Source organism: Hemiscyllium ocellatum, chromosome 34 (genome assembly GCF_020745735.1).
Source record: "Hemiscyllium ocellatum isolate sHemOce1 chromosome 34, sHemOce1.pat.X.cur, whole genome shotgun sequence".
Classification (NCBI taxonomy): Eukaryota; Metazoa; Chordata; class Chondrichthyes; order Orectolobiformes; family Hemiscylliidae; genus Hemiscyllium; species Hemiscyllium ocellatum.
The window spans coordinates 1,236,951-1,251,329 of record NC_083434.1 but is presented as its reverse complement, the minus strand read 5'-3'; the positions used below and the strand labels follow the sequence as shown (position 1 = coordinate 1,251,329).

Below are 14,379 nucleotides of genomic sequence, written 5' to 3'. Positions count from 1 at the left end.
GGGAGATGCTGTTTCTTGATGCATTCATGTGACATTTCTCAACCAATCAGAGTTGATTTGCCATTTTTAGTAGTTTAAACAAAGTCTTCAGGGTAATCGTAAATGAATCCGCACCCTGTTTGTCATGCAGCAAAATTTGTGCTCTTTTACAAGATAAAAAGCTTCAACATCATTCTCTTTCTCTTAACAATATGAACATAAATAACCATGAAATAACCATAATTGGTGATACTTTTGAAGTGTTACACTCAACAACTGTCCAGATTTTCACAAGAGTACAAAATTGACCCATTTTATTCCATCCACGTGCAAACAATCTATCGTCATCCTTCCATAACTGATTTAATGTTTTCACAGGTAGATCTGTGTTTTCACCTCAGTTATATTCATTCCATTTACTGTAGTGATTGCTGTTAATGCCAAAGAGACCTTCCTGATATTATGATTTGGAGGAGCTGGTGCGGGACTGGGGTGGACATGGTTAAAAAAATCACCCAACACAAGGTTATAGTTCAACAGGTTTATTTGGAGGCACTCCAAATTCCTGATATTAATTAGTTCTTTTACCTCCTTTAACTTTACTCCCCCTGTCCTTGTGTAATTTGAATGGAATAATTTTAAATGTGTAACTTTTCATTATTTTTTACCATCTTTAGAATTAGAATCCCTACAGTGTGGAAACAGGCCCTTCAATCCAAGTCCACACTGACCCTCCAAAGAGTAACCCACCCAGACCCATTCCCCTACCCTATATTTGCCCTGACTAATGCACTGAACAATAAGACAATTTACAATGACCACTTCACCTAATGTGCACATCTTTGGATTATGGGAGGAAACCCACGCAGACACAAAGAAAATGTGCAAACTTCACACACAGTTGCCCAAAGCTGGAATCAAACCCGTGTCCCTGGCGCTGTGAGGCAGCACTGCTAACCACTGAGCCACCGTGCTGCTTATGTTCTTTTTTTATTGTAAGTTCATTCTGTTCAAGAGTCTGTGATTTTCTGGTGTATCCCCATAATACAAATATATAACATTTTGATCATGACTCCATCTTTGACTGTCTCCAGAGCTAACATATTAGTGAACAGAACCAAACAGAATTTTGTGAGCGTTGATGGGAGCATTAAACTTAAAGCATGCTTCTCTGCAACTAAAATTTCATTTTTGGTTGGTTCTTTTGGATGAATTTGCTAATGTAAGATACTATATGCATTCTTCAAAAAATTGCAAAGTTGTGTTTAGTCATTATATGTTATAAATCTTGAATTTATTGTGCCCCTGGTGTTCATAGGCAAGGTGCTGCATTTTGGAAAAGCAAATTGGAGCCGGAATTATACACCTAATGTTTAGGTCGTGGGGAATGTTACTAGATAAAGAGATCTTGGAGTGCAGGTTCATGGTTCCTTGAAAGTAGACTTGCAGTAGATAGGACAGTGAAGAAGGCATTTGGTATGCTTTCCTTCATTGCTTAGAGCATTGAGCATAGGATTTGAGAGATCATATTGCGGCTGTACAGGACATTGGTTAGGCCGCTTTTGGAATATTGTGTGTAATTCTGGTCTTCCTGCTATTGGAAGGATGTTTTGAAGCTTGAAAGGGTTCAGAAAAAATTTGCAAGGATATTGCTAGAGTTGGAGGATTTGAGCTATAGGGAGAGGCTGAATAGGCTGGCGTTGTTTTCCCTGGAGTGTCAGAGGCTGAGGGGTGACCTTATAGAGGTTTATAAAATCATGAGGGGCATGGGTAGGATAAATAGACAAGGTATTTTCCCTGGGGTGGGGGAGCCCAGAACTAGAGGGTATAGGTTTAGGATTTGAGGAGAAAGACATAAAAGGGACGGAAGGGGCAACTTTTTCTCACAGAGGGTGGTGTGTGTATGGAATGAGCTGCCAGAGGAAGTGGTGGAGGCTGGTACAATTACAGCATTTAAAAGACATCTGGATGGATCTATGAATAGGAAGGGTTTAGAGTGATATGGGTCAAGTGGTGGCATATGGGACTAGATTAGCTAAGGACATTCAGTTGGCATAGATGGGTTGAACCGAAGGGTCTGCTTCTGTTTTGTATATCCCTAGGACTCTATGTCCTATTCCAAAAATTTGAGTGGACACTACAATTGCTGCATTATTGGATGTGCCATCTTTCAGATACAGTGTTTTCTCAAATGGATCAAAGATTCACCATTAGCCCTCAGACTGATTTTAAATAATGCAGTGAAATATTTTAAGATCAGAGGAGAAAACTCCAATGCCCTGACCCTCACAACAGTGTTAGGCAAACTATTGGAGAAAATAGTGAAGCAGAAAATCAATCTCCATTTTGAAAGGCAAGCCCTGATCAGGGATAGTAAGCATACCTGTGACAGCTATCTGATGAAGGAGCAGCGCTGTAAAAGCTAGTGTTTCCAAATAAACCAATTGGACTATAACCTGGTATTGTGTGATTTATAACTTTGTGATAGGAGACAGGGGTTAGAGATGAAAGACCTTTTGTGTGACTGGAGCCCTGTGTGCAGTCATGTACCACAGGCACCAGTGCTGGGGTCCTTCATGCTGGTGGTATTCATTAATGATGTCAATGAGAATGTTGGGGTGATGGTGTTTTTAGGGGAGTGGCATGTGGCAGTGTGAGGGAAAAGAGGTGTGGAGATGATAACTTTACAGATGACACAAAGAGTGAGCAAGTGGTTGACAGTAAGGAGTCTCAGTGTGATGATGCTGCTCCTTTAACAAGGTTAGATTGTCCTTTTTTTTTCAGAAGGATTGTAAAGCCAAAGGCTCTATTTCATCTGTGTTTATCTACTTGAAGAAGCTTTTAAGTTTAAAAAAACACACTTATACAATGAAAGGAGAATGGCCAGTTCTCCCAGCTCAGTTTTTCTCAGGCTTGGTTTGGTTTTAGCAGGAAGTCAATTGTTAAGGCTGCTGGTCAAAGAAACAGTTACATGGAAGAAGGTGTTCCATGCTGCATCTCTCTCCCCTGTAAAACCCTGTGTTTGATTTTACCCTTTTTGCCAAGGGGTGTTTATGGGGATTGTTGCAAGAATTTGGAACAGCAGCATTAAGTTGTGATAAAATCAATTGGGTTTTCAGATAGGTTAAGTTATTCTGTGTTCTGTTCTCTTTTGATTGTGTTTCATTCAGTACTTTTAAATAAATTCTGTTTTGTTTCAAACTGAGGGGTTTTGGCCAGCTGCATCACTTCTGGAATGTCTACTATACACCTCCTTAAAACAACTAGGAAAGTTAGGGTCTGGGCTACTTTCTTGAAATGTTTTGAGGGGGTCTGGCCTAGTCCATAACACTTAGTTTATTGGAGGATTTAAATGGAGTGGTCACATGACCAGATCACTGGCAAATGGAATTTAATCATGTTAAATGTAAGGTGATGCACTTTGGAAGAAATAACAAGACAAGGAAGTGCTCATTGAATAGCAAAACACTAGAAAGCTCATGAATGGGGAATCTTGTGGGGGGTGGGTGGGTGGGCATATCTTTAGATCCCTGAAGGTGGTAGGGTAAATGAGGTAGTCAAGAAGGCATATGAGATGCTTGCCTTTTTCTGTTGAGGCCTTGATTATAAGAACAGAGAGGTTACGTTGAGCTGTGCAAAAGTTTGGTTAGGCCACAGCTGGAGTACTGTGTGCAGTCTAGTCAATAATTATAGGAAGGATGTGATTTCTGTGGGATGGCAGTAGAGGAGATTCACAGGGGTGTTGCATTTCAGCTATGAAGAGATGCTGGATATGCTCAGGCTCTTTACTTTGAAACGGCGAAGATTGGGGGGGTATCTGACAGAGTTGTATAGGGTCGAGGGGCGTGGATAGGTAAGGAAGAAAGCAATTGATCTCAATTGAGAGAATCAAGGGAGGGAAGGGGCAAGGAAGGAATGAAACTTCCAAAGTGAACAGACATAAGTTTAGCGGGGATTTATGAACAGATTTTTCATCCAGAAGATGGTGTGGATCTGGACGCTAGTTGAGGTGGATAATCTCTCAACCATTTTAAAAGTACTTGAATGAACACTTAGTCTCACAACATTCCAGGCTATTGGCTTTGTATGGGGAAAGTGGGACTAGTGTAGGTAACAGACCCACTGAACGGTCTCTTTTATAATATATGATGCTGTATAACCATTACTTATCTCTCCGGCACCATCAATAGACCAGATTCTAATGTCATTAACTCTTAACTCTCCCTGAAATTACAGATTCTGTCAGTCATTTAGTTTTAGTTATTGGGAAAGAGCATTGTGAATGAGTTTTTCTTCGTGACCAATGCCCTTGGTAATGACCAATGAATACTGTATAATCTGCACCTTACCTGTATGATACAGGGTTTGTACATTATCATAATTGCTGCCTCCTACAAAAGTTTTGCATAGCCGCGTCTACTTGAAACAGTGAGTGAAATTCAATCATTCATTTCTTGCTTTTCTATTTCTTTTTGCAGTTACTGAGTTGATAGCGATCTTATTTCAGAATTTACTCTCAGATAATCTTCTCCCATCCCTAGGATGGTGACGATGCACAGGATCACTCTGAAAGAGGAGTAAGGGAAGACTGCTTGGTTCAGGTAAGCCTGCTATTTTGATTGATTTCTTCTTGGCTTTTCACCGTACCAGGGGGAAAGTGAGGACTGCAGCTGCTGGAGATCAGAGCTGAAAATGTGTTGCTGGAAAAGCGCAGCAGGTCAGGCAGCATCCAAGGAGCAGGAGAATCGACGTTTCAGGAAGTCGTCGATTCTCCTGCTCCTTGGATGCTGCCTGACCTGCTGCGCTTTTCCAGCAACACATTTTCAGCTTTTCACCGTACCCGCAATTCTCATTTCACAAATGTAATATGGTGAATGTACTTGCACAAATTCAATTGATGTTATTTTCTTGTGGCTTTTTTCATAAATCCATTATGAGCAAAATTGCTAGTCTTCCCCCTCTTATTACTAATTCCTACTTTAATCTTTCCATACTCGAATTAAATACGATTAATTTAGTCCAAGGTATGTCCATGGTATTCTACAATCAAGCTTCTGTGCATGGACTGTGGTAACCACAGATCAATAACATTGTCAGACATGAATATATTGTTGCTTCAGAGCATATCATATCACTGAGGAAGTGATGGATGTGGATACAATTACAGCGTTTAAAAGACATTTGAAGCAGTACATGAATAGGGAGGGTTTGGAGGGATATGGGCCAGGAGCAGGCAGGTGGGGCTAATTTAGTTTGGGATTATGTTTGGCATGGACTGTTTGGATCGAAGAGGTAAAAACAATGACTGCAGATGCTGGAAACCAGATTCTGGATTAGTGGTGCTGGAAGAGCACAGCAGTTCAGCAGCATCCGTCTGGATTGAAGGGCCTGTGTCCGTGCTGTATGACTCAATGTATGGCACGCTTGGTTTACCCTCAACTGAAGTATTTCGTCTACTTTTTGGTATTACAATTTGGAAAGGTTGTGAAGGCATTAGAAAGCATACACTAAGGATCTGTGAGAATATTTTCAGCGATGATAAACTTTTAGTTGTGTAGGAAGATGAGAGAAAATATGACTTTTTCTTGGAGGTGAGAAAATTGGGAGGAAATATTTAAAACCATGAAGGATCTGGACAGTGTAAATGGGGAAAATCTCTTCCCATTGGTGGCAGGGTTGAGGAGCAAAGGACAAATTTATAGTCATTAACAAATAGTCCAATTTTGACATATTTATGCAGTGAGTGGTTAAAATCTGGAATACATAGCCCGTGAATGTGGTGGAAAGCTAAGTCTATTCAACTTTCGAAATGGATTTGGTTCATTATCTGATCTTTACCCATAGGGCAAAAATCAGGACTGTGAATTTCTCCTTCAGAATGCCAAGATGGACTGAATGACCTGTCGTGTAATGTTTCTGTCCTTCTACGATTTGGCACTCTTTTTGTTCCTCATTCAGCCTCCTTTATGCTCATTCACAATCTGTGGAATACAAGTCTTGAAGTTAAACTTTGTTTGACTTCTTTGCAGTCTTTGTTTTGCAATCACTGAATTTTATGCAACATTTCAGCAGCTGCTCCAAGGACTTAAATTGCCTGTGTTAACTGGAAAATAGCAATCTTTGGCAGCCATGTTTGGGATAGCCTTTCAATTTCCATTATTTAAATTCATCCTGTAAATTGACTATTCTGGCAGGTTTATAAAATCTTCCAGGATTGTTAGTGGATATTAGTAAGAGATGCCTAAACTCAGGATTACATATCTGTTTTTCTGGGGAGACACAGTGGTCTTATTGCTAGACTATTAATCCAGAGACTCAGACAATGTGTAGAGGACCCAAATGTGAACCCCACCATAGCAGATAGTGCAATTTGAATTCAGTAAAAATGTGAAAATAAGTGTTCAATTATGACAATGAAGCCATCTGGAAAAGCCCATCTGGATCACAAATGCCCTTTAGGGAAAGAAACAGCCATGTGGATCCAGACCAAGTGACTCCAGACCCACAGCAATGTGGTTGACTCTTAACTGCCCCTGAGTCATTAAGGTTAGGCAATAATTGCTGGACTAGCCAGTGATCCCCACTTCCAAGTAAAGAATAAAAAGAAAATTGATGCTGTTTTCTATACTTGCTTTAAATTTACCAATTGACGCAGTTTTCTGGCCATTTAATTGTAGTAGACTGATGGCATTTCAAGGCTTCTGCAGTTCTAGTTAGGAAAAATAACAATATTATCATCTATTGTGAGGAAAATTGAATACAAAAATAAGGTTATGTTCCAGTTATGCAGAACACTGGTAAAACATGTCTGAGGAATGATGTACTGTATTGGTCACCTGATCGAAGGCAGGATGTATGTGCATTGAAAACAATTCAGAGAAGGTTTACCAGAGTAATAGTTAGAATGAATGGATTGTCTCAAAAGGAAAATTTGAACTGGCTAGGTTTACAGCTGCTTGAATTTAGAAGTGTAAACAATGACTTGGTTGAAGCATAAGATTCTAAGCAGCTTGACTGGGTAAATGCAGGGTGGATGTTTCTAATGGCAGAATCAAGAACTAGGGATCATTGGATGAAAATATGTGGGGTTGTTCGTTTAACAGAGATTGTGATTTTTTTTCTCTCTCAATTGGTTGAGAGTCTTTGGAACTCTTCTGGAAAAATGGGGTAGAAGCAGAGTCATGGAGTCCTACAGCACAGAGACAGCTAAGGCAACCAAAATATCCATCAATACTAACCCGATTTCCCTGCACATGGCCCATATCCATCTAAACCTTTCCCATCCATGGATTTGTCCAAATGCCTTTTAAATGTTGTTAATGTACCGGCCTCAATCACTTCAGCTGGCAGCTCATTCCGTTTGTGTACTACCCTCTGTGTAAAAAAAAGTTGCTCTTAAACTGATGTCCTCTCAGTCCATGATTCCCTAGCCCTAGGAAAAAGACTGAGTGCATTCACCCTGACCGTGTTTCTCAGGATTTTCCAACCTCTCCCTATAACTCAGACAGTTGAATCCAGGCAACATCCTTGTACTTTTTTTTGTATTCTTTCCAGTTTAATAATGTCCTTCCTATAACTAGGTGACCAAAACTGAACACACCATTCCATGTGCAGCCTCACCAATGTCCTGTACAACAGCAACACAACTTCTATGCTCAGTTCACTGACTGATGAAGGCCAGTGTTCCAAAAGCCTTTTTCATTGTCCTGTCTACCTTGATTCTACTTTCAGAGACTGTGAACCTGAACTCCAAGGTCCCTCTGTTCCACAACGTTCCTTAAGGCCCTACCATTTACAATGAAACTCCTACCTTGATTTAACTTTACAAAATATAAGACCTCACACTTATCTGTATTAAACTCCACTTGCCATTTCTCGGCCCATGTCACCATCTGAACAAGGTCCTGCTGCAATTTCTGATAACCTTCCTCACTGTCCACAATACCTCCTATTTTAGTGTTATCTGCAAACTTCATGATCATACCTTGAACATTCTTGACAAAATCAGTGATATAACTAACAAATAGTAGACCCAGCACCAACCCTGTTGTCACAGGCCTCCAGTCGGACAATCATCTTTCCATTATTACCTGCTGCTTCCTACCATTAAACCAACTGTGTATCCAATTTGCCAGCTCGCTGTGGATTCCAGACCAGCCTACCATATCAAACCTTATCAAAGGCCTGATTGAAATCCATATAGACCACGTCTGTCGCCCTGCCCTCGTCACCCTTCCTGATCACTTCATCAAAGAACTCTTAACAACTTTGTGAGGCATGGTGACCCACTCTCAAAGTCATGCTGATTACTCCTAATCAAACCCCGTCTTTCCAAAAGCACGTATGTCTTAGAATCTTCACTAGTAACTCATCCACCACTGTTCTATTGTTTCCAAGTTTTCTTTCCAGTCCTTCTTGAATGATGACACATTTGCTACCCTCCTGTCCTCCAGGACCTCATCCATAGCTAAAAATATCAACCAGGACCCCCACAATTTCTTCTCTAGCCTCTTACTGTGTTCTTGGATATATCTGGTCAGGACACCTTCATATATTCTAATATATTCGACACCTCCTCTAGTGTGATATGGATTGTCCCTAAGTTATGACCACTAACTTCCAAGTCTTCATGCCTTTTTCCACGGTAAACATAGAGGAGAAACATTCATTTGAGGACCTCACCCATCTCCTGCTGGTTCTACACATACATGTCCACTTTGGTTCTCGAGCTCCTATTCTCTCTCTGGTTATTCTTTTTCCTTTAATATACTTAAAGAACCTCTTTGGATTCACCCTAATCTTCTCAGCCAAGGCTATCTCATGCCCCCTTTTTTCCCTCCTGATTTCCTCCTGCAGTCAACTCCAATATTCTCTATATACCTACAGGGATTCTCTTGATCCCAGCTGTCTGAATCTAAGCCATGCTTCCTTTTTTCTGGTCAAAGCCTTAACATCTCTTGCCATCCAGGGTTCCTTATTCCTGCCAACCTTGCCCTTCACCCTCACAGGAACATATTGACATTGAACTCTAGCTTAATGGCCTCCCTCTTGCCGGAGGTCCCTTTACCTGTAAACATAGTTAACTACTCCAGTTAACCCCTGCAAGCTCCTGCCTAACTCCATCAAAATTTACCTTGCCCGAATTTAGAATTTGAACCTATGGATCATTTTTGTCCCCCTCCATAAAATTAAAATTAATAGAACTATGGTCACTGGTCCCAAAGTGCTCTCCCTCTGTCATCTGTCCTGCCCTATTTCCCAAGAATAGGTCAGTTTTGCTCCTTCCCGAGTATACTGCTTGAGGAAACTTTCCTGAACACACTTAACAAATTCCACCCTATGTCAGGCCTTAATGCTCTCGCAGTCCCAGTTTATGTCAGGCCAAATAAAATCTCTTACAGACGATGCTCTGGCTCCTGCAAGTCTCCCCGGTTTCCCTACATATTTGTTTCTCTAATTCCTGTTGCCTATAGTACAACCCCAGTAACATCACCATCCCCTTCTTATTTCTTAACTCCACCCACAAATGTCTCACTGGATGATCCTTCAGTTATTTCACCTCTGATTGCTGCTGTGATACTTGCCTTAATCAAAATTACAACTCCCTCTCCCCTCTTTTCACCACCTCTGTCCCACCTAAAGCACCTGTACTGTGGCGCACTAAACTGCCAGTCCTGCTCCTCCCTTAGCCATGTTTCTGTAGTGGCTGTAATATCCCAGTCCCATGTACCTACCCACACCCTGAGTTCATTGGCCATACCTGTCAGTCCTCTTGCATTGAAGTAGGTGCAGTTTAATCCTACAGGAATTCCTTGCTCCCTTTCGTGTTTCATCCTGACCTGTCTCTTCAGCTTTCTGATTACTGTATCTCATTTCAGCCTCGCACTTGCCTCCCTGCTGTTGAGGATCCCACCCCTCTGCCTATTTAGTTTAAACCCTTCCTTGCAGCACTAGCAAACCGGGCCATCATGATATTGGTCATCCTATAGTTCAGGTGCAACTTGTTCTTCTTGAACAGGTCATCTCTGCCCCAGAGAAAAGTCCCAATGATCTAAAAATATGAATCCTTGCCCCCTGCACCAATTCTTTAGCCACGCATTCATCTGCCATACCCTACAGTTCTTACCCTCACTCGCACTGGAAGTAATCTGGAGATTATCACTAACATGGTCCTGGTTTTTAACTTTTTTTTCCCAACTCTCTATAATCACTCTTGCAGGACCTCCTCCCTATTTCTACCTATGTCATTTGTGCTAACATGCACAATGCCTCCTGGCTACTCACCCTCCCTCTTAAGATTCTGCAGCTGTTCTGAGACATCCTGGTCCCCGGGCTCCTGAGAGGCAAAACATCTTTGTGGATTTCCATTTGCGACCCCAGAATCTCCTAAATGTCCCCCTAACTATAGAGTCTCCTATCACTGTGTTTATCTTTACCCTTTCCTGCTATGCCCCAAAGCCATTTGTAGTGCCACCAACCTGGCTAATGCTGCTTTCCCCTGAATGGTTATCCAAGCTTCCTGCACCCCCTGCCCAGCGGTATCCAAAATGATATACTTGTTTTTGAGGGGAATGGCCACAGCGGATTCCTACACTCTCTGCCTACTCCATTTGCCTTTCCTTGATCACACAGTTACCCGCTGCCTCCATCTTAGGTGTGACCACTTCTCTGAAACTCTTATCTATGAAGCACTCAGCATCTCAGGTCATCCTAAGTACATCCAGCTCCAGCTCCTGCTCCCTAACATTGTCTCCCAAGAGCTGCAGCTGAGTGCACTTCCCACACATATAGTTTTATTGAATGGCAGAAAGACTCAGAGTTGAATGACCAACTCCTTCTCCTTGTAAATTTTAAGAAGCTTTGTCACTATGAGTTATATTTAATAGGAAGATGGCTGAAGACCCACAGAGAAACTTCCGTTCCCACTATTATGAAAAAGTTGGGTTTCGTGGTGTTGAAGAAAAGAAATCCCTTGAGATTCTGCTAAAGGATGATCCATTAGGTAAGCTTTGAGCATTTACGTGATTCACTAGAATACTGTTAACTCAGGTAATAATCTGAAGTTGCTAGCTGTAAGATGGTGGTTCTCCTAAATCTGACCCAAGTGATCAAATATAGATCTCACTTCTGAAGATTGGGGGAAGAAAGTTTTTAAATTCTTTGTGTAAATTTGAACTTGCTGACCTGCATAAAATTTGTAATAACCATTTTGCATCATTGCCTTGGCATATGAGAATTTTTTAAAGGATATGTACATTTGGTAAATTATTACAACGAGTTGAGACTACATGTTTCCCCCTTAGGATTTAAGCGATCTGATTTTAACGGATCATAAGATGGACAGAAGCTGTTCTAATATATTATTAAAACTGCACATCATGGCCAGTTTGAAGACACATCTGTTAGTGATACTGTTGAATGGTTGGGTTTCTGGTGGGTGGCATTAGCTAGATCTTTATTGTCTTTGTTATACAGAATGACTGCTGGGCATCTGCTTCTAGGTCCAGTGAATTAAAAATAACTATCTTTGATTGGCAACTAGCCAGTTTGTAGTGATTCCTTCCATCCAGATAGTACCAGCCTGGCCTGCAAAGCTGAACGCCTGCTCATTCTGATTGACATTGGTTGCAAAATTCACGTTATTGTCAGCCTTAGCAAACAACCAATCAACTAACTACCTTGTATATTTGTGGGATGATCTTGGAGATCCTATACAAGTCTGCAGTGGAAAGACCCAATCATGAAAAGGTTTATGGTAGTGGCGCTTGGAGAAGATTTTCTTTAAGGAACCTGCAGAAATCATTTTCCACCCAACTTCACTTCTTGAGACACTGTTTGTCTGTTAGGTAGAAGTAGTATGCACTCTCAGGGCCTGCAATTGTACAGGTGTGTGGGAGCCTTAGGAATAGCCCTATCCAAGAAACATTTCTGATCATCAGTGTCTCAGGACATGAAGATGTGACAAGGACATGCCACTCTACCTTGTATAAAGAAGTCTCAGAACTAACAGTCAAACTTCTCCAACCACTTGGATTCATAGCAGCCCATAAACTGACAGCCACACTCATAACTCACCAGAACAAAAGACCCTAAACCTATCATGTGTAAGACAAGTGCAGTTTACAAGATTCAATGCAAAGACTGCACGGGTCACTATCTAGGGCAAGCAGGCAGACAACTAGCAATCCGCATCTATGAACACCAACTAGCCACTAATCGCCATGACCAGCTGTCTTTGATAACCATAGAGACAGGCAACAAGAACCACAAGTTTGGCTTGGACAACACAGCAATAATAGGACAAGCTAAATAGAGGACAGCCAGAGAATTTCTAGAGGCATGGCACTCAGCCACAGACTCCATCAATAAAAACATTAACCTAAACCCAGTATACCAACTACTGTAACAAACAAGTGGAACTGGCAACCAGAAGCAGCAGGGATGAAACCAAATAAATTCCACAAGGCACAGTACAGCAGCGTTTCACAGGAGGCTCCAAAGCACTGAGGATATCTCCTAGAAAGGGAACAAAACGTCTGCAACTCAACTTCCCAGCTCGGTGAACAATCCCACAACTATGGCATACTACTTCTGCATTTGCTGTTCCCGCTGCTCTCGTAGGTGTTCATTTAGCTCCAACTGAGGTCCAGTATAAGGTAGCAAAGCAAAACCCATCGTGATGACCTAGCAGATATGAAACCCACTGAGAGTTTCACAGAATCCCAGAAATGTTAGGGCACAGAAGGAGTCCATTTAACCCAATGTACCTGCACCGGCTCATTAAATTAGCCTCATTACATAGTGCCAATCTGTTTTCTCGCCATACCCTTGCACGTTATTTTTATCTAAATAATCATCAGTGCCCTCGTGAATGTCTCAGATGATAATCACCAGGGCCCTCTTGAACCTGACTCGATCATACTTCCAGGCTGTGTATTCCATACCTTAACTAATCTAAGCGAAATTTTTGTCTTTATTTTGCCCTTCTTGTACAGATCACTTTAAATCTATGCCCTTTTGTTCTGTTATGAGCAATAACAGTTTCTCCCTGTCTAACCAGCCCACTCAAGAACACCTCTTTCATACTTACAAGGAGAATAGTCCCGATTTCTTAAATCTATCCTTAAAACTAAAGTTTCATGTCCCTGTTACATTGTTGTATAAGCCTTCTGCGCTCTCTCCAATTTCCTATTGTTAATCCACTCTGTAATCCCACATTTCCTATGGTTAATCCACTGAGCTTGTGCATCCATGGACACCAAGGGTAATTTAACATGGCCAATCCACCTGACCTGCAAATCTTTAGACTGTTGGAGGAAACCCCCATGCAGATACTGGGAGAATGTGCAAACTCCACACAAGAGTTGCTCAGGGGTGGAATCAAGCTTGGCTCCCTGATGCTGTGAGGCAGCAGGCTACCTATTGAGCCATTGTGTTGCCCTACAAATGTGTATAAAAAGCATCACCTTACACTTCACTGCACTGAAACTCATCTGTCCACTCCATCTACTTGTCTATATCCTTCTCAAATTCTACATTGTCCTCCCTACTGTTTGCAGTGCTTCCAAGTTTGTCATTTGCAGATTTTGAAATTGTACCCTGTGCATCAAAACACAAGATCAAAACATCAAAATATGTCAGGAAAATATCTACTATGGGAAATGTCCCATTATCAAACATTCGGGAACTCGACTACAAATCTTCCTCTATCCTGAAAAATATGTATTACCTTCTGTTACAAATCACTCAGCCAGTGTTTTTTATCCATGTTTCTACTAATTCTTTAATCCCATGACCTATAACTTAGAGTCATAGAGTCCTGCAGCCCACAGACAGTCCTTTGGCCCAAACTGGCCAATGCTGACCAACATGTCCATCCTTGCTAACCCTGTTTTCCTGTGTTTATCCCATATCCTTCTAAAATTTCCTATCCATGTATTTGTCCAAATACCTTTTAAATGTTATTGTGTGACTTGCCTTAAGTCTGTGTGACTTTTGAAAGTTCAATACACCACATCAATAACATTGTCCTCATTAAGCCTTTTTGTTACCTCTTGCAAAAACTCTATGAAGTTAATTAGACTTTTCCTAATCATTCCACCATTTTTTCCGTGTAACTGCTAATACTCCAAAAAGTGTCACTAGAAGCTTTCCCGCCACGGAAGCTAAATTGGTCAATAATTGCTGGGCTTAGCCTTACAACCTTCACTGAACAAGGCCTTAATATCTGCAATTTTCCACTTTTTTTGCATCTACCCTGAGTTAAGGGAAGGCTGAAATGTTGTGGTCAGTGTCCCTGTAATTTCCACTCAAAATTCTTGGTTGCATCTTATTTGGACTGGTGTCATGTCAACTTTACGTACCAAAACTCTGACAACGCTTCAGTCCTATCAATTTTGA

General features: G+C 41.3%; 1 protein-coding gene across 3 annotated transcripts in view; it reads left to right on the top strand.

Annotated features, from left to right (window-relative positions):
* tbc1d7 (TBC1 domain family, member 7) overlaps positions 1 to 14,379 on the top strand; it is an 81,608-nt gene that overhangs the window by 8,908 nt on the left and 58,321 nt on the right. For 2 of the 3 annotated variants that reach the window (XM_060849933.1, XM_060849931.1), the window contains exons 2-3: positions 4,458 to 4,580; positions 10,866 to 10,981. In XM_060849933.1, coding sequence (XP_060705916.1) covers positions 10,870 to 10,981 — 112 coding nt within the window. In that variant the 5' untranslated portion in view covers positions 4,458 to 4,580; positions 10,866 to 10,869. The remainder of the gene's footprint in view (positions 1 to 4,457; positions 4,581 to 10,865; positions 10,982 to 14,379) is intronic. The other variant, XM_060849932.1, reaches the window with a different exon arrangement.